We start from the raw sequence: 18,872 nt of genomic DNA on the forward strand, positions 1-18,872 counted from the left end.
AATGAAGCCTATTTCAGGGCTGCTTAGGATTGCAGGAGACTGGTACTGATCTGTGTTGCTTTTCATAAAGCAGAAAACATTGGCACAGATGCACTCAAATTATGCTACTTTGGAATCCATGCACTTTAAAATCAGTGTGCATGAAAAGTAACTAACTTTGGAAAGGGAATAATGATTTTACAGGCAAAAAAGAGATCACAACAAATGCACCAAATCTATTTCTGTATTTAAGTGTATATGTATTCAAATATTTGTACAAGCATGTGATTAATTTATGATGTTTTTTAAAAATCACCTGGGTGGCATATGTGACTGAAAAAAATGACAGAAGAACCTGATAATCTTGAATATAGAAAATTATTTTGCTAAATTTGTTTTAATTTCTCAGTTATAATAATTTTTCAATATCTTCTCAACATTGTATAAATACTTTTCATGCACAGATTTCTATTAAGCATTTTTTCTCTTTTGACTAGACCAAAAAAGTATGAGCACTCTGGCCCTCCTAGCCAAGCAAACTGTCCAAACAATTCTTTTGGAAGGTAAAAATGTTCATATCCATGTGATTTAAGAACTATGAGAATGTTTTCCTTCTGGGAAGAAAAATAGAGTTTCATTCCTATTTCCATAGTTTCTACTGTGGAGTGAATTTTGAGTTTGCAGATGTGGCTGGCTTCTTCTGGACTTCATTAATTACCCATAATGAATTAATTATGTTAATAACATAATTTGCTTGATATGATTAGTGTAGATTGAAGATGAATGTAGATCATGCCAGCAGAGTATGTCACTCATTTTTGCAATTCATCCAATTACCAGTAGCTTCAGTTTACCTAAGCAGATTTATCAGACAGACATCCAGCCTTCGTTAGGGAACATTAGGAGCTGGAGTGTTCCCAGCACTTCTTCTGGAGGCTGGTCACGCTGTGGTCTCTGGCTTGTGCCCACTGCTGTTGTTGCTTCAGGTGCATAAGCTGAAAATGAAAAGTCAATAGTTCCAGCAGAGATGTCTGCAGTAAACTAATCAGCGCCGACTGGATTGAGACGTCCGGCTGGTATTTTAGTGGAGAGAGTTTTTCTAAATTGCTTGTTGTCAAAATAAATACCAACAAAAATTATCCTGAGGAGGATAGCAGATAGTTCTGTCCTGCTTTTTGCTGTGGTTCCGCAGGGTATTTCAAAGTCCTGGTCTGTCCCCATTACCTTTTCCAAATAACCATCTTAATAGTTGATGTCAATAAAATTCCTGCCTTGACTCATGAACCTGCCAACAATTTGCTCAGAGAGAGCATGTGCAGCAAGGAAGGAGGTATTTCTGAAGAACCTAAGCCATCAGATAGCTTTTTTCCCCAAAGTTTGTGTTAAATACTTTTCTGGCTTTGTTAGATTAAGACAAGGAGATAATTATTTTTGGAACTCTAAATACTGCATGTTTTCTTTTCCCCAGGTTGGAGTCACTATTTGGAAACACTCAAATAACACCCCCCACACACACCTTACACTATGTATTTGTAGGGATTTCAGCTATAGTGTAACAAGGTATAAAAGTCTTTGTGAGTCTCTTTTATGACCTGTGTCTTGCATTAAGTATACTAGACAAATTGCTCTGAATAATTTAATCTATTATGTCTTGATTTAGCTGCAGCTCTTGCAAGATTTATTTTAATATAGACTACCATTATGTTTTTAAAAGATTCCTTTTTCCTAAAATCACAGATGTGGTCTTAAAATTCATTGTTAGATTTTCCTTGGTTTTAATAAAATAATGAAAATACATGTCCTTAAAACTATTTTTTAAATGTGTCAGTGGTTTGGCAAATGAATGGGCTGAAGAGATGTCAGGGTTTTTTCATTAGACATGGTTCAGTTTGGTAAAATGTTTCTCTTTCTGCTTCTTTGGTTGCCACATTTCTTTTAAGAAAAGAGGACCATAATGCACCCAGTACGTAAGTTTAGGGGATTTTTTCACATATGAAGTAGGTAACCTAGGACATTCAGTTGACTGTTGTGATTTACCCAAGTGGCATGTCACATGGAAGAAAATGTATCTCAACAAATGAAAGAAGCAATTGGATTATAAAAGTTAACTGGCAGAAGAAGCAAATATTTTAGAAGATACTTTCACTTTGCAGCTTCCTTTGAATTTCCACTTTTAAATTTTGCATCAGCATGAACAATTTTTGGTGTGCCTATACATTGCTGAGATAAAACATCCTGATGAAATTATTTCTATTAATTTTGAATTATGTTTTTTGAATGTAATGCAAACTATGAAAATAGAAGCTTTGAATGATTAAGGAGCTCTGTATTTCTCCTCTGTATTTCACTTGTGCTTCTCTTCTCAGCCTTAGTGTGCATGAGCCTGGAACCCTGAATGCCCCATCTGCTCATCTCTGCTTTTAGTTGCTGCTGGCAGATCACATTTAATAATCTTCACTTAAAACCTGGACATTTGCTTGATCAGGAAACCCACATTTTCATGTATCTTTCAGTATTTAACTGGAAAGTAATTGAAGACCTTTTCATATAAGTTTAAAAACATCAAATGAAAGAGTGCAGAGCATCAGTGCTCTTAGCATACACACTGCTCTTAGCACTCTTTCTGAAGACAGATATTTTTAAAATATTTGGGTAGTTGCCTTTCAGTGAAGTCAACAGCTCCGACTCTCTTATTGGCCCCTAAGCATCTTTAAAGTCAGATCAATTACTCTGCATTAATTAATTTCAGGCTGTGGTTGGTGACCTACATGGGTCAGGAAAAGCATTTTGCTCTGTACACAATTAGCTAGGTAGATTCTGGTAGGCTTTAAATTTTCAAACCCAACAGTTATTGTTGTTTTTGAAGAATCTTGTTTAATCTTCTTTAAACACATTTTAAACTTTCTGAGGCAGTTTCTTGATTTCAGTGGAAACTTCAGACATCCAGCCAAGTCCACATCTGGCCAGTTCAAGTGTCTGAATTGCTGAGATGAGCCAACTCTCAAGTCCTCAGTCCTGAATTCTGAGGCTATTCAGGCTGCTTTTAGGGTAACTGTATTAAAGACTGTGAGGTTGTCAGCAAATATATGTGTGAGGGGTAGACATCTACCAAAGACAGAGAAATAGCTGGCACATCAAAGCAGCTGGGTAAGAAGGTCACTTGGGCCAACCAAGCTCATTACTTTTTGGACTCCCTGAAAAGTATTTATTAGCTTCTTTTGCTTTGCTGATGAGGTAGAAGTACGTTTGAGTGAGAACAGGGAAAGCATGTTTAAAATAAGAAAATAAGGCTTTATTTTCTCTTCTGCCTTACATGGGACATGATTAAAACGAATAGGTTTTTTTTCAGCCTGGATTTTTCAGTGTTAGGTAATTTGTTCATTGTGCTACACTTAGGCATGGTTTCAGTGGAACTTCTGAGCCTCAGACCTTATCCCTGGCTTGTACTGCTTCTACAGAAGCATCCAATAACCAGCAGTGGTCAAGAAGACACCTTTCCTGGACAAACATTTGCCCCTAAGCTACTGGACTTTCCACCTCCAGCACCTCAGTGCCTATAGCCCCTTAGACTGGGAGACCTCATACTTCCCAAATGATCATGTTTTACCTGTTCATCACCACTCCCTGGGCCAGGACCATTGAAATCTCTCCTTGTTTTTGAGAAGTTTGCAGCTGAAGTTAAATACTTTCTTCTATTACACTAAAAAGCTAAGCATGATCTCTGTGTTTGGAAATAGGTGCAGAGAACATACATGATAATCCAATGTTTCAAGGTGATTTCTGTTTCTCCTCAGTTCCTCAGAAGGCTTCTGCAGCAGCCTGGGGTAGAGGTCTAGTCCCCTTGGTAATACTTGTCTTTATGCTTTGTTTTTCCCCAAAGAAGATGTAGACCTGGTGTGCTGTCTTTCTTTGTATCTGTTTTGTCCTGTTGGTTGTGAATTGACACTTGGAGTACCCTTCAGCCCTTAGCATTTATAACCAGTTCAGCCAGGGCATTATTTGATGTCTTTCATAAGCTAATGAATTGTTTTGTGACAAAGTTTTATCCTTTATTAGGAAAAAGTCTTGGATTGCTCTTCTCTACTGTGTGGGCCTTGTTGGGCATAAACATTTATTTGTTGTGATCAGATCTGTCTACAGACTGCAAGCATGTCTCTTTTAAAGCCTTTGTGGATTACATGTTAATTTTTTATTATTTGATTTTAGAATAGTACTCATTAGGCCAAAGGAAATAGGAACAGTGAAGCTGAATCATTAGTAAGGCTTAAGCAAAGGCTAGAATTTATGATGAATAAGTGCATTTTCAGGCCATGTGTTCAAGCTACTTATAAATAAATATTTCCAGAGCTGGTAGGATCTGTGGCATATCACTTTTTCTCTTTAAATTGGAGGAAGTACATGACAACATCTTGGAAATCACATGGATGTTTATATTCCTCAAAATAACCTATTCAGGGTGTCTTGTCAATAATTAATTGAGATCTCCCTTATGAACACAGGAAGGAAAAAAAAAGAGGGAAAATAATTGAAGATATATCTGTAAAAAGACATTGTAAGTCTTTTGTCAAACCAGAATGATCTTGAAGGTTCTCTTTGCTTAATCTCCTGTTAAATCTCTCAGGGGGCTAAATGAGCTCCACTGTAAAATATGTATTACATAAAGAACTTTACAAATCAGTTGTTACTGCCTGATGAAGATGAATCCAAAGTGTAATAAAACCTAGTAATAGCAGAGCATTCTGATGAATGAAGTTCTAGAGTCTGCCCTTTTTTTTTACACTGGTGCTGGTGGTTATGTGCTCATGGTCTTCCAAAAGACTTTACAGGCAAGACATGTCGTTGCTGAAACACAGACAGGGGTTTAATGTGTATTAATAGATATTATACAATAGGCAATGAAAAAAACACCAATATCTACAGTTGAAAATATAGTGGGAGGGAAAAGAGGATTTCAATAGGCAGAATTTCAAGCTGGACTTCGTGTAGGTGATGAGGAAAAATTTGTCATCTTTTATGAAGAAACCCAGAAGATCTTATTTAAATGGCTGCAAGGATTTTCCTTGTGAAATACATCTTATCTGAAATGCATTGCCCCCAGAAACAAAGTGCTTCCAGTGCTGTGTACTGGGAGGTTGATTCAATTCCAATACAGAGGCAAGAATAAAACCTACTGAGTAGTTACTGTGGTTTGTGCAGCAAATGTGTGCTTTACAGAGGCATTTGAGCTAATGATCCATGCAGCTCTGCTTTAAAATGGTGAGATTTGCAAGGATAGCAGAGTTTGGTGGTACTGTGGGCTCACAGGCCTATGATAGTAAGATGTAATGTCTTAAAAAGCACACGTGGTTTAAAAACTGAGATGGAAATGGAAGGAAATGCTCTTACATGATTAGGCTAAGTATATATTCACTGTTATCATACCTCTAAGATGTTGTGTGCAACTGCACTGGAAATGTTTGTGGCTAGCCCAGGGCCGGGTAAGGAGCTGTGCCGTCGCTAATGAAGCAGATGATCTGAGCTGTGACTCATGTTTCCAGCAGTGGTGCCCAGAGTGTGCACAGGCTCATGAATGCCTTCACTCATCCCATCTGTTGAGATGGCACTGTGCCCACAGAGAGGGGATTGGGCCCTTTCCTAGGAAGTGTAGTGCCAGACTGTTATGAATTTGGATGGCAAGCTTATCTAACATTGCAAACAGCATCTCTGCTGCAGGAAAGCCCTTCTCAGTGTTAGGACTGAGACATTAATAGGTGACTTGATGTACCCTGGAGGATATTTGACGTGTTGGAAGAAACTGCTGAAAGATGGCAGAAGGAGGAAGGCTGCCCATCCCTGAGCACGGCAGGACACTGAGAGGAAGTGTCTGATGGCTTGTTGCGTTGCAGAATTGCCTAGAGACAGCCCTAGACAGCTGTTGCAGTCAGGCAAGGACAGATGGTGTTGGGCAGTGGAACAGATCATATGGATCTCTTCACAGTATCTCCTAGATGCTTGTTAATGGAATTAGCCCAAAAGGCATTATCTGGAATGGCTGTGTCTTGTCCTGCATTGAACTGTGCAGAGTACTTGCAGAAAATGCTGAAGTTCAATTTAAAAAAGTAGATATTTTTCCTGTAAATTTCTTTGGTTTAAGTGAGCACAATTTTAAGATGAATTTGGTTATTTGCAAATGAGAAAATAATATTACTTTTGCATCACTTTTGTCTAAAGTGAGTGACTTGCACCTCAAATCCATCAGCAGATGATGCTGGTACTCAAATTCTAAGCTCTGAATTTCATTTCCATCCATATAACGTGGATAACATCTCTGTCCTCAGCACTAGGAACTAGATTATCTTTAAAGGTCCATTCCTTTAAAGGTCCAACCTAAACCTTAATATGATTCTACAACCAAGGGCAAAAAAATGAAGAATTTAAAAATTTTGAACACTTAGAGGTTTTTGGAGTTAAGGTCCTGCTCAATTTTTTTCCTGTTTAGTTTTAGGATTTTTAGCACTGGCAGTACATGTATTTTTTTATCTCTTTGGCTTCTGGTCTGTTGAGACATTATGGTGTTGCCCATTTCCTCTCAACATGAAGTATAGCAATCTGATGATTGTAGAAGAAGATGAGTTTTTGATCTATTTGTATGACTTCTATGGTTTAAGAATTGAAGTAAAAAGTACTTGTCTTAAATACATTACAAAATTGTTACAGCTGGCTATAAAGTGCTTGGCTTAGTCCTCCTAATACAGATTATTAATTGACATATAGTGAAGCAAATTCCCTAAAATAAACGCTGTAGTGCCCTTCTAGTCAATGGAGATGTGTACTTGAAGCCTTTAGGCCAAGCTCCTGTCCAAGTAGCTGAAGCTGAACTTTCTCAAGGTACCTGTTTTTATCCCTGGGTTATCTGTGGGACTTGCACGAGTAGGCCTGATTTACTAGACCCCCTAAAACAGTGTAGGAAGAAATTATATGTTTGATTTAGGCAGACTGAATCCCAGTCACTGCACCTTGGGGAAGTACACAGTATTAAAGTGTTTTTGCCTGGATCTGGTGCCAAGGTGAAGGGCAGAATTAACCATCTTTTAATGTGCACAGTGAAGTTAACCTGAAAGACAAAAGAGCATTTCACAATGCACAGTTTTGCTCACTATTAATATTATAGGGTTGTAATAAAGGTTTGGTGGGGTTTTTTTTAAGAATCTTTCTAAATGCTGTTTATCTTTTAAGAAGCAATGGCACTGAGCCTATAAAACTCATTAATTCCATTTTTCATTTTTGTATGGACGAACTCTGTTATGTTTTTGAACGTTCAATTGTTCTGTGTTAGTTCTCTTTGCACTTTTACTTTCCTACCTGTTCCAATAAGGAGAATTTGCTGTAATGTGTGAGGTGCTTTTATTGACTTCAGCTGTTGTCTTTGGAGTGTGTGTGTGTGTGTGTGTCTGTTCATGTTGTCAGATGAATAACTGAGCTGGCTGATCGCTGTGTCAGCAGGCTAAGCCCCTCTTCCGTGTCCGTAATTCCCCAGCTCTAAACACACTTGACAGTTAGCTGGTGACCTTAGGAAATCTTTTCATCTCTGACTCCACAAGTGGTAGCGTGACTACTGGAACAATGTTTTGGCAAGGATAGTAATAGCTTAAACCACACTGAGTTTAAAAGCAAACATCTAAACGCATTTGTCCAAATGACAGAGACGAGTCACAGTTCAGGGAGTCTCACGCACAGCTGCAGTAACTGGGACATGAGCAGCCACTGTTTGGCTTGCCTTCTTCTGGCTTCCAAATAATTTTCCCCAGATCTCTTTGTTTAAGTAGCAGAAACTGGTGTCTAGTATTTAAGTGGATGCCAGGAGCTGGCAAAACTGTGGATAACACATTTCTTTATGTACAGTAAAGATGTTTTATTCCATCCATCAGCAAAACCTCCCAGCATTTCTAAGATCATGGTCTATTGCATTGTAAATGCAAAAAGAGAAAATGAAATATTGTCAGATTTTTGGTGGGCAGGATAGTCTTTTAGAACTGAGGGATTCCCTTGTTCTGCTGAGAGCAGCCTGGATGTGTGGGTGAATCTGGTGCTCATCCTAAGCTCCTCACTTGCAGCTCAGCAACCTTTTGCTGCACATTTGTCATTTGAAGACGACAACCCTGGGGATAACAGTAGGGAATGGGGGTTTTGATAAGGTAGAATAGGCTGATATGAAGCAAACCCAAGGCTTCTATGTGTTATGTTCCTCCTTTTTTTTTTTTTTTGTTTTGTTTGGTTTTGTTGTTGGGTTTTTTGGGTTTTGGGTTTTTTGGTTGGTTGGTTCATGGGTTTTTTGTTTTATTTTGGTTTTTGTTTATTTTGTTGGGGGGAGGTTTGCTGGAATTTTTTTTTTTGTTTGCTAGGGAGAGTGAGGGATGGAGTGCAGCAGTCATACTCTGGACCAGGTTCTTTGCAAGAATTGTATTCCACTTGCATTGAAAAACTGAACAAGGCTTCCAAGGCACTGTTTCTGTAGCCCATTGGCTCGAATCCATTAAAGATTTTTTCTTTTAAAAATTGTGCCTCTAAAATTCATGGTGCTTATAAGAGATGTAATTCTGACAAGAGCTTGGAGAGGGAAGTCACCTGAACATCCTGGTGAGCCCTGATGGGAATAGGAATGACATGTGCTTAGAATACCTTCTGCAATGCCTAAGAAGAAAGCTAAATGTAAATATAGCAATTCTGGCTCTTCAAAGTCTGGGTCCATGACAGACCATGTGCAGGAATAGGTAGAAAGGGACACTGGCCCTTGTGAAGGCACTGTTACAATGCTCCATCATATAAACACAGGAAGATCCAAAAGAGACTCAAGCTTGGATCAAGTCAGACCTTCGGTATCCTTCACCACGGGGTGAAGGAGCAGTTAAAATGTGTCTATTTCAAATGGGAAAATGAGAACAGTTTTCTCCAACAGAGCCTTGCCTCTGCAGCCTTCACGGTGAGCTGTGACGCCAGCTCACACCAGGCTGCATTTGAAGTGGTGGTTTCTTGGTTGATATCCAGCCAAATGCCTCAGCTGCTCATACAAATGATTCAATGCAAATCAATGAGATTTTCTAGACACATGCAGTTAATGTTTCAACAAGCAGCAGCAGATGAAATTGCTGTGTCAGATTGCATGGCAAAGAGAGCTGTTGCCCTTGTTCAGAAAATTCTATGCCTGGAGAGTTTTCAGACCTTCCCATTTCAATTATCTGAAAAATTCTGCTTTCAAATCAACTTTGAAATGTTCAGAGTCTCTATATGCCAGTCTTTTTTTGACATTGATTTTCTTGTTTGGAAGAATCAAAGATGAAACATGGTGTTGTCTACCCCCCAGCAAACCTCAGGAGACAAGTTACTGCTATAGACTTTGCTCAGGTTCTGCAACTGTTCTAATCTATAAAACTGTATATTAGGATAAGAGGTCATTGCTGCCCTTCAGGTCTTTCTGAGAAACTTTTTGCTGGATGCTCTGTTTGCCCAAGCATGTTCATGCATATGTGAATGCATTTTGGTTTTCCAGCTGATATTCCAAGGAGAAAAGCTGCTGCCTTTCCTCCATGGACGGTTTTTCAGAATCCCAGAAAATGTCTACATTGAAGCATATCAAATCAGGGGAATTTTTTTCACCCAAGGGATGGTTGGGCAGTGGAACAGGCCCCCCAGGGCAATGGTCACAGCACTAGCCTGACTGAGTTCAAGAAGCATTTGGACAATATTTCAGGCACACAATGTGTTTCTTGGGGGGGCCTGTGCATCAAAGTAGTTGGACTTGATGATCTTTGTGGGTCCCTTATAACTCAGTACATTCTGTGATTCTCTGTCAGTCCAATAACAGTGAAAAAAGAAGATTAAATTTTGCAGCACAGTTTGATTCAGCAAATCATATTTTTAAAAGGAATAGTTTGATTCTGCTGTATATAAAAGCATTCCAGTGAAGCACAGCAGCTTCCATCTCTCAGCCCACATCTGCCATTTTTGCCCCCACTCTTCTAAAGAAGTCTATGTCACCCAAAGGATGTAGTCCTGGGCTTTTGGCCAATATCCTGAACTTGAATTCCCACGCAGAAGAGCATTTACTTAGGAAAATAATATGTGGCAGCCAGTAGGCACAATACTATCTCTGCTGCCAGAATGTACTGACTGTAAATGAAGCTGTGACAGATGGCCTGAAATGTTTCAGTGCTTGCTTTCTCTAGACCAGGATTACCTAATTAATTTTTACTATGGTGCATTGGGTTGTTTTACCAGGTTCAGTTCTGACACACTGAATGCATGGGATCTAAGTTTGCTGGACTAAGCAGGGTCTACGTGTGGGGTAGGGGCAGTTTTCCAACAAATCTCTGGGACAGCAGGCTCCTGGTGGGACCAGATGGGTGAGAAGAAATATGGGGTCAACCCTCAGGACACCAGGGACAATGTCTGCTGGAATGAGAAGAAATGGACTCCTGATTCAAATTGTGACTGAGTTTACTGAGCAACCCTGTTTTAGAGAAGAGTAGTGTTTTACTTGATAGTGAAGCTTCTATCTGCACTATACCCACAGAAGTAGCTTTCTTTTACTGCTTATGGAGTGTTGTTCTTGTGCATGGTCCTTGCTAGACAGGGCAAAAGGCTGGTAGGACATTTTTTTATTGTGGTTAGAGAAATGCATAGCTGAACAAAAGGGTAATTTTCCTTAAGAAAGTGGGGATGCATAGGGGGATTTGATATAGCTTAGGTGAAATATATGGGGAAGGAAGAGTTAAATGTGTCATTACATATTTCATATTTTTGCTAGAAAGAGGTCAGTGCAATCATTTTTAGTTTGGCAGGGATAAATGAGCAGCTATCATTTTGCTAGGTTTATTAGGAGTGACTTTGAAGTGTAACCTAGTAAATACAGCCTACCAAACCAGAATTAAACCAGCTGCATATTACTTGAATTGCTCAAGGAAGAAGTCCTTTTCTGTTCTATCCTCCACTCTGGGTACATGTTTTCACTCAGTTAAGAAAAGTCAGTGGAATTGCATTTAAAAGTGTTGTCACTTCACAGTCTGTCACAGGGCTTTTGCCAGCTCCCTTCAAAAAGGAGTTGGTGCCCAGAACTGTGCCAGCTGGTTGATCTGATCATCCCGACGCTTTACTAGAAAATCTAAATATACAGCAGTACAAGCTGAAATGTGTCTGCTGTCCTGTTTTGCAACTATTCTGCATTTGAATGAAGAACTACTTTCTCATGAAAGCAGTACTGAAGCTCTCTCTGTCTTTCTGTTCTATAGGTTGTCATTTTGTATTTTGAGCCAAGTATATTTCGCTGTGTTCTCCTAAGATGGGTTCGTCTTCTGGGCTTTGCTACTGTTTATGGAACTGTGACACTCAAGCTGCACAGGTATTTCACATATTCATTTCCATCTCTGTGGGAGTATGTGCAATCTGTGTGGGTACTTAGATGGAAGAGCTGCAAATATTATCATAAACAAGTGCCATTTCTGATTTTAAACCCACCGTGTATTTCTCCTCAATTTTCCTGCTCAAATTATATGCTACTAATCTGAATTGAGAGCTATGAATGCTGACAGGATTTGATGAAAAATATATATACATTAACTGTTAAATTGTACAAGAACCCCTTTTGACAGGAGGTGAATGTGTTTTCCTTGAATATAAAAAATACAGAAGTATTCATAGAGTGTTCAAAAGTTTCCCTGTGAAGTGTTCATAGAGAGATGCTTTTGGAGTGTTCAGGCACAGCAGTGGTGGGTAAAGCAATAGACTATGGTGTGTGTACTTACTGTGTTTTCTTATGGCTCTTATGTCAAGGACTGTTTTCTTCAGGCAATCATAGCAGACAAGCTACACACTCACAAACATCTGTACCTGTCAGCAAAAAGATGAGGCAGATTCTGGGTTTCGTGGGGTTGGCAGTGCATTCACATGTGACTCAGAGATTTAAGATTTAGAGGCCCAACTTAAATTCCCACTTCTACAGTCCCCTTAAAAATTGAAGCCTTTTCTGTGTATGCTGGATAAAATCCTCTTTAAACTTTAATGAAAAAAATTACTGATACATTCTGTAAGTATCTTTATTCAAGCAAAGAGATAAGCAGTGTATTGATACTTGAGCATATTGGATGAAGTACAGTCACTTATCTTTTTATCTTCATTTCATTACTGTGTTGGCATGTTAGATGGAGGAGGTTTGATATTATGGTCGTAAACTGAATGAGAACTGAAAATATCTTGTGTTTCTTGATGCATTATTGACTTGTCACATATTATATGGAAACCCCTGTTTTCCCATTAAAACAGAGCTCCTTCTTGCAGCTCCCTTTAATTTGTGTCCCTGGTTACAAGTGTACACTTAGGCTAGTAAACTGTAATTGGAAAATGCTGTGTCTGGCCACATCTTTGCATTGAAAATGACGAAGAAAATCCCACACCCCCATAGTATTTTCTGGATGAACAATTTCTGATGCAAAAAGAAAAACAAGCAGAGCAGTAGAGAAGAGAGGGAGCTGGTGACTTTGCTTGGATGTTTTGTTATCTATAGCTCAGACAGATAAAAAGCCTGAGACTGTGGGTGGCTCATGTTGTCATTGCAGTTTTGCTATCCTAACAGGTTCTTTATATGATGTGAGGAAGCAGCTATCCTGACAGGACAGTTATCTTCCATTCATATTAAGTGAGGATAGGCTGCAAAACTGGGCAGAAATTATTCTGCTTTGCCCATTCAGCTGTTTGGTGTTACTTGGCACCTGTGCTGACAGGGTCAGCAAAAAATTGAGTAAGAAGCCAAGAATGCACCACATCCTCATCCCTGATCATCACAAAGCAAGGAAGGATAGCAGCAGACTGGACTTTATCAATGGGACAGTAGCCTGAAGGCTGAGGGAAGTGATGATTCTCCTTTACTCACATAATATCTGCAGTGATGTGTCCAGATGTCAGCAAACTTAGATGAGTTCAGTGAAAGGCCATCAAAATGGTCAGGGCTTGGAGCACTGGTCCTACAAAGAGAGATTGAGATAGCAGGGTTTGTTCAGCATGAAGAAAATGTAGCATTGGAGGGACCTAACGTGAGCTATCCAACACCCACAGGGAGGTGAAGCCGGGTTCTTTACAGCACTGTATAGAGGGAGAACAAAAGGCACTGACAAATTGAAATAGGAGATTTCAACTTTATACAATATGAGTGAATATCGGGGCCAATGTTATATGAGGGAAGTTATATGGTTGATTAAGCAGTGCAGCTGGCTGCTCATGGGGTTATGAATTTCCATACTTGGAGGTTTTCAACACCCAACTGGATAAAGCCCTGAGCAACCTGGTGTGGATTCACTGTTAATGCTGCTGTGAGCATTGGCTGCCCTTCTGAATAATTCTGTATTTCTTTGTGTAACACAAAGAAGGGAAAAAACCTATTCAGTATGTTAATCTACAATTACTTTGTCTAAGAGTCTATCTTTTGTTTTCCACCCAGATATCCTGACCATTCCTTTCCTACATTAGTGTTCTTGTGGTCTTTTTTGGTTTTGAGTATCTCAGTCCCAGTGTGCGCCTTGCAAAAGACTGAATCAAGTTAGATATATATTTTATTACACACATTCACAGCAGTTAAGCTGTTAGGAACAATGTGATGTTGATAGAAATTTGGTAGAAAATTTTGGCAGATCTAATTCAATCCACAGTTCTTACAAGGCTGAGGGGTGGCTTATTGCAGAGAGCACAGATACTCCTGACAAGCACTGGTTCCCTCCTGCAGCTAGGCTGTGTCCTGCCTGGGGGAAGAACCAATTGCCAGAAAGGAACTTGTGATTTTTCTGAGTTAAATGGGAAAACCGATATTGTGTAAAGGTAGCTGTTAATGATAATGAGAAAGTCTAATGCTGTAGCTCTCAACAAATGAGATGCTTTGAGAAGCACTGGAGTGTGAAGGTTAACCAAAGCCAGGCAGGAGTCACTGGACACGCCTGGGGTTTTTGTAGCTTTTTAAATTTTCCTGTAGCTCCTCACTTCCTAAGGAGGTCTCAGAGGTTTTGTTAGGGTCAAGCATCAAGGGGAAATCAGGAAAGTAGTCAAAAGCAGATGCTTAAGGAAGAGTAAAAGAACAGAGAAGTCATGTACTGATTCATTCTTTGAACACCTGTCACAGCCAGTTTCTACAGTGCCTCATCCTTAATTGCCTCTTTCTTATTCACTGTGCATTTTTTAAATAACGAGCTGATGTTTGTGGGGGTGGAAGGATAGGGGCATGGAAATGAGCTTAATTTAAGAAATCTAGCTGAAGAGCTATGAACTTAAAATGCAATACTTTCCTTAACAATGAATTTTTCAAAATAATTCTCTCAAGAAATAAAAATGTTTCAAATTTAACCTTTTGGGTTTAAAGGAGCTGATGTTGCACCTTTCAGTATATTTCTGTAACTGAAAACTCTCTGTGTCCTCTTTCAAGCCCTGTGTTTTATGAACAGGTTATCTCATTATTTTTATTATTTTGTGAACTTCTGTCACCTTTGTGTCAGGATTAGTACAGAATCCTTAATTCTGGACTAAAGCATAAGAATGAAACAAAGTAACATACATGTAGACAAATGTATGCACTTGTGTGGGTATACATAGGTTAGCTTTCAGATATTTTAGGAAAAGGAAAGTCAGGAATGGGGTCTCTAGTTTATGGGAATCTCCATTTCTGGTATTAGTAAGAGAAACAAAGGAGAGTGGGAAAGTGAGGAGAATGAGAAGGTATGGGGAAGGTGATGTTTCAGGTATGAGAAACATGACAATGACATAATCCCCACTTTTTTGTAGCAGTGATGGTGGGAGGGTGTGCTAGTGGGAGAACAAGATGTTAACACTATGATGCAATTCTGCATTTCATCTAAATGCTGTGCTAAGATCATATTGCTGTGCTTTGCCATCTGGTACAGTTGGAGCAAGTAGTGGACCTTCCTACAGGTTTTGGAGGTGGTTAAGAAAGGAGTAGAAAAGCAGTGTGGGTAGTGTGCAGGTGTTTAGAGGCATGTTTTAGTGGGGGACATGGATTTGTGGCTCAATTGGCAGTGTTAGATTTATGGTTGGACTTGATCATCTTAAGGGTCTTTTCCAGTGTAAACAATTCAATGATTCTGTGTTTCTCTGGGTTGTGATTCAATACCTTACTGAAGAGGAGACTCATGCCAGCAGAGAACCCTAGGAAAATGTCAGTTTGCTTCTTGAAGCATCAGTGGTGAGGACATGGCATCGTGTTCCAGCCAGGACACGGCTGAAGTCAGCACCAGCCAGGAGGGGCACAGCCAGGACCCCGGGGTTATTGGATATCCCCTCACACCATGTGCAGGGGAACCGAGGGTGGAGGGTGGGTGGCACATGGGGACCACTCACCTGTGAATTGTTTGCCTGACTTGTACACTCTGGTGTTAGTATTGCTTGTCGTTACTGTTTCTTTTCTTATTTCATTGCTGTTTTGCTAAATCGTTCTTATCCTGTGATCTTCACCTTTTTGTGCTTTCATTTCTTCTCTTCATCCTGTCACAGGGGGAGGTGGGGGAAGTGAGCAAGCAGCATGTGGTCTGGGGTTTTACAGTGGGAACACTAAATTTGGGAATGCCATTCCTAACCACAACACTTGGCATATATGACCTCCCCTAGGTCAGCTAGGGCTGGGAAAGAGGATACAGATGACCTTGTCTAAAAGTAGCTGGTGGGAATGTGGTACAGAAAGGAGCAGAAGGGACCTTGGCAGTTGGAACCTGTATGGCTGGATTATTGCATGGCCAATATTTCACAGCTCATAGGGCCAGTAGGTGACACTTCCATAGTGCCAATAGGCCACTACCCAGTGGTTCCATGAAATGGGACACTAGGGATGAAGCACTGCAGAGAGAAGGTTTGTCTGGGGGAACTGATTACTGTATAAGTCAGCTTCAATTGTCAAGCAAAGTGAGGTGAGCATGGTCTGCAGTGTGGAACCACACTGATTTTTTGAAGTGAGTCAGGCCCTCGTTGCTTGGTTGGTTAAGCACTCAAAAAAAGTGGAGGATTTACTTCCTATTGAATTATCCTTTTTTCTTGTGGAAGGTGAGAGTGAAATGCCCTTAGACAGATGCATTCACTGTTGGATTTTGCCACTGGATGTGGTCCATAGTGATTTCTGTAGTTGTTGTTATCTCACATGAAACAAAAGGAGGAAAAATTGTTTTCAAGGCAGATGTTACTGTTGCAGAAATGGAGTGTACGGAGTGCTGGTCTGATACTGCCTTGTTGAATTGCCATTGCTTGGGTTTTTACTGCTTTAACTTGACTCACAGGATTTCAGTCTGTTTGCAATACAGGAAAAGGATTGGTTTGGTCATGCTGTAGAGGTTTTTTCACTGTAGGAGCTTTCTATAACTATCCCAACCATTTGTCTGTCTCTTCCCTAGAAGTGGCATATTTTGGCACCTGATGTTGTATGAAATGAGTCCTATAAAGCTTTGTGAGAAACAGTTTTGGGGCAGAAACCAGACCTTACGCATGCTCCCAGAGAGCAAAGGCTGAAAGCCACAGCACCAGCAGGTCCCTCTTTGCCTGGTCTGCCCTGGGTGGTCAGTGGACCCGCTGTGCTGGTGGCTCCCACACTGTGCCTCGGTCCTGGGTGCTGGAGAAAACAGCAGAGAAACGAGGGTTTTAGGGGCTGGGTACAGAGTGAAAACTGGGGGATACAGGTTAGGGAGGGAAGAAGCTGGGCTTGCTGAAAAAGTGTCTACGCATACAGTAGGAGTTCATAAGGAATGAAGTTTCACTAATTAGACCAGTCATGGAAAAATCTGTTTTCTTGTTAGCATGCCTTAACCTAATTAATTAATTTCATGAGTATAATTCATGCCTCATGTCTGCTGCAAACCTTTGCTACTTTGTTTACTTGTTTTTATGGTAAACCACAAAACAGGGCTTTAGACAGTAAACTTCATATAGCATTCTTGCATGATGCACATTCAAGATGAAATTCTTATTGTTGAAGTTCTTCTAGATTAAATGAGTCATATTGTTGTGCTGTGGGTTTTTTTTCTCAATAAAACCTACATTATTAAAATCCTATTTCCCTCTTTTCTATCCCTGCCATTCTCAAGCAATAACTAGCCTTAACTAGACAGTATAATGGTTCAGTTTCATATTTATGAATAAAATATCTACTTTCTTATGTATAAACTAGGAAAATGTAGCACAGCTGTTAAAAAACAGTGCAGAATTAATATTGATGGAACACCATGTATAAGTGGGACTAATAAACATAATCTTAAAACAAGAAAATCATCAGCATATAATGTTTTTAAGATTAATAGGGCACTGGGATCCTGGAAAATATTCTCATCCATATTCCTATTAATATTTAATTTGTATAAATTGTTGTAGATACAGCTGTACAGTTCTATGGGCTGGTGTTTTGATCACCTTAATGTAGCAAACATTCTGCTATATCATAGTAGGCTGAGTTTGGCTAGGAAAGTTCAAAGAGAAGATAAAGAAATTATCAGGTGTTTTAATATTCAATTACATTGTTATCATGATTAGAAAAAAACCAGCAGTGTGTTGGAAGGCACTTTGTAATGATCCACAGGTATCACAAGGCCTCTCAGATGTCTTTTGATGGCATGCAAGAGCACCCTGGCAGATATCATGAGAAAGAACTGGTTTTGCACATCAGGTTAACATGATAGCAGAAGGGCTTCAGAGCTGGAACTGGAATCTGTCCTTTCTAAGGATATCCAAGTCCAAGACCTCCCACGGGTAGCAAAACTTTGTGCTGTGAGGCAATACCTTCCAGGTAGATGTGCACTTGTGCATGCATTTGCAATGCCAGTAATAATAGCTCTACAGACTGGTTTTTCTCATTACACGGGAAGGATAGAATTGGTCAGTGGAACAAGGTATCTCTGCTGGGTGGGATTATTGCATAAAAGGAAAACCAGGCATTACACTACAACACTTGAGTTACAGCTATTTGTGGAGGAGTGGGATGAGAGTGTGAAGGATGTGACTCACAGACAGGCTGATCACAGTGGAAGCAGAGATTTGCAGATCACATCCACTGATTGTCACTGAAGAACCATGACTGGAGAGGAGGCTTCTGGTGGGCTACTGTGAAGGATCAGGAGTAAGCCTGATACTATTTTGCATTTTCAGTTGCAATGAACAACCAAGAACAAAATGATTACTCACAAAATTTGTGGATAATGAAGCTTGGTGAAATAGTAAATTCTGTTTCAGAAAATCTAGTAATGAAAAGTATTTTTTACTAGAATCATAGAATATCTTGAGTTGAAAGGAATCCACAACATTCATCAAAGTCCAACTCCTGTCCCACCCAGGAATCCCGCCTGAGCCTGAAGCATTGTCCAAACACTTTCTGAACTGAGACAGGCTTGGTGCCATAACCACTGGCCTGGGGAGCCTGTTCCAGTGCCCAACCACCCTCTGGGTAAAGAAAGTTTTCCTAATATCCAGCCTAAACCACCCTGACACAAACACAGGGTATTCCCTTGGATCCTGTCTCTGGTCACCACAGAGAAGAGATAGAATAATGAATATTATATATATATTTTTTTATATATATATATAAACAGAGAATAGTGTCTGCCCCTCCCCTTCCCCTCATGGGGAAGTTGTAATGAGTCTCCTCTCAGTCTCAGACCCATGAGCCAGCTGCTCACCCATGATGTGATGTGTTTATCCAGCTGTGAGCTGGACATCTTGTGCAGAAGGACACTCTGAGAGACAGCATTGAAAGCTTTGCTGAAGTCCAGAAAGATTATATCAGCTGTCTTTCCTTGATCAACTAGGTGAGTTACATTTTCATAAAAAGAAATTAGCTTTGACAAGCAGGATTTTCCCCTCATGAAGCCATGTTGACTCTGACCCATGACAGTGTT

General features: G+C 39.9%; 1 protein-coding gene across 1 annotated transcript in view; it reads left to right on the forward strand.

Moving 5' to 3' along the window:
* The window catches only part of GPR158 (G protein-coupled receptor 158), a gene marked incomplete at its 5' end in the record, with an annotated part of 186,052 nt that overhangs the window by 121,759 nt on the left and 45,421 nt on the right, over positions 1-18,872 (forward strand). The window contains one exon of the mRNA XM_005423894.3: positions 11,244-11,353. Coding sequence (XP_005423951.2) covers positions 11,244-11,353 — 110 coding nt within the window. The remainder of the gene's footprint in view (positions 1-11,243; positions 11,354-18,872) is intronic.

Source organism: Geospiza fortis, unplaced genomic scaffold (genome assembly GCF_000277835.1).
Source record: "Geospiza fortis unplaced genomic scaffold, GeoFor_1.0 scaffold75, whole genome shotgun sequence".
Lineage (NCBI taxonomy): Eukaryota > Metazoa > Chordata > Aves > Passeriformes > Thraupidae > Geospiza > Geospiza fortis.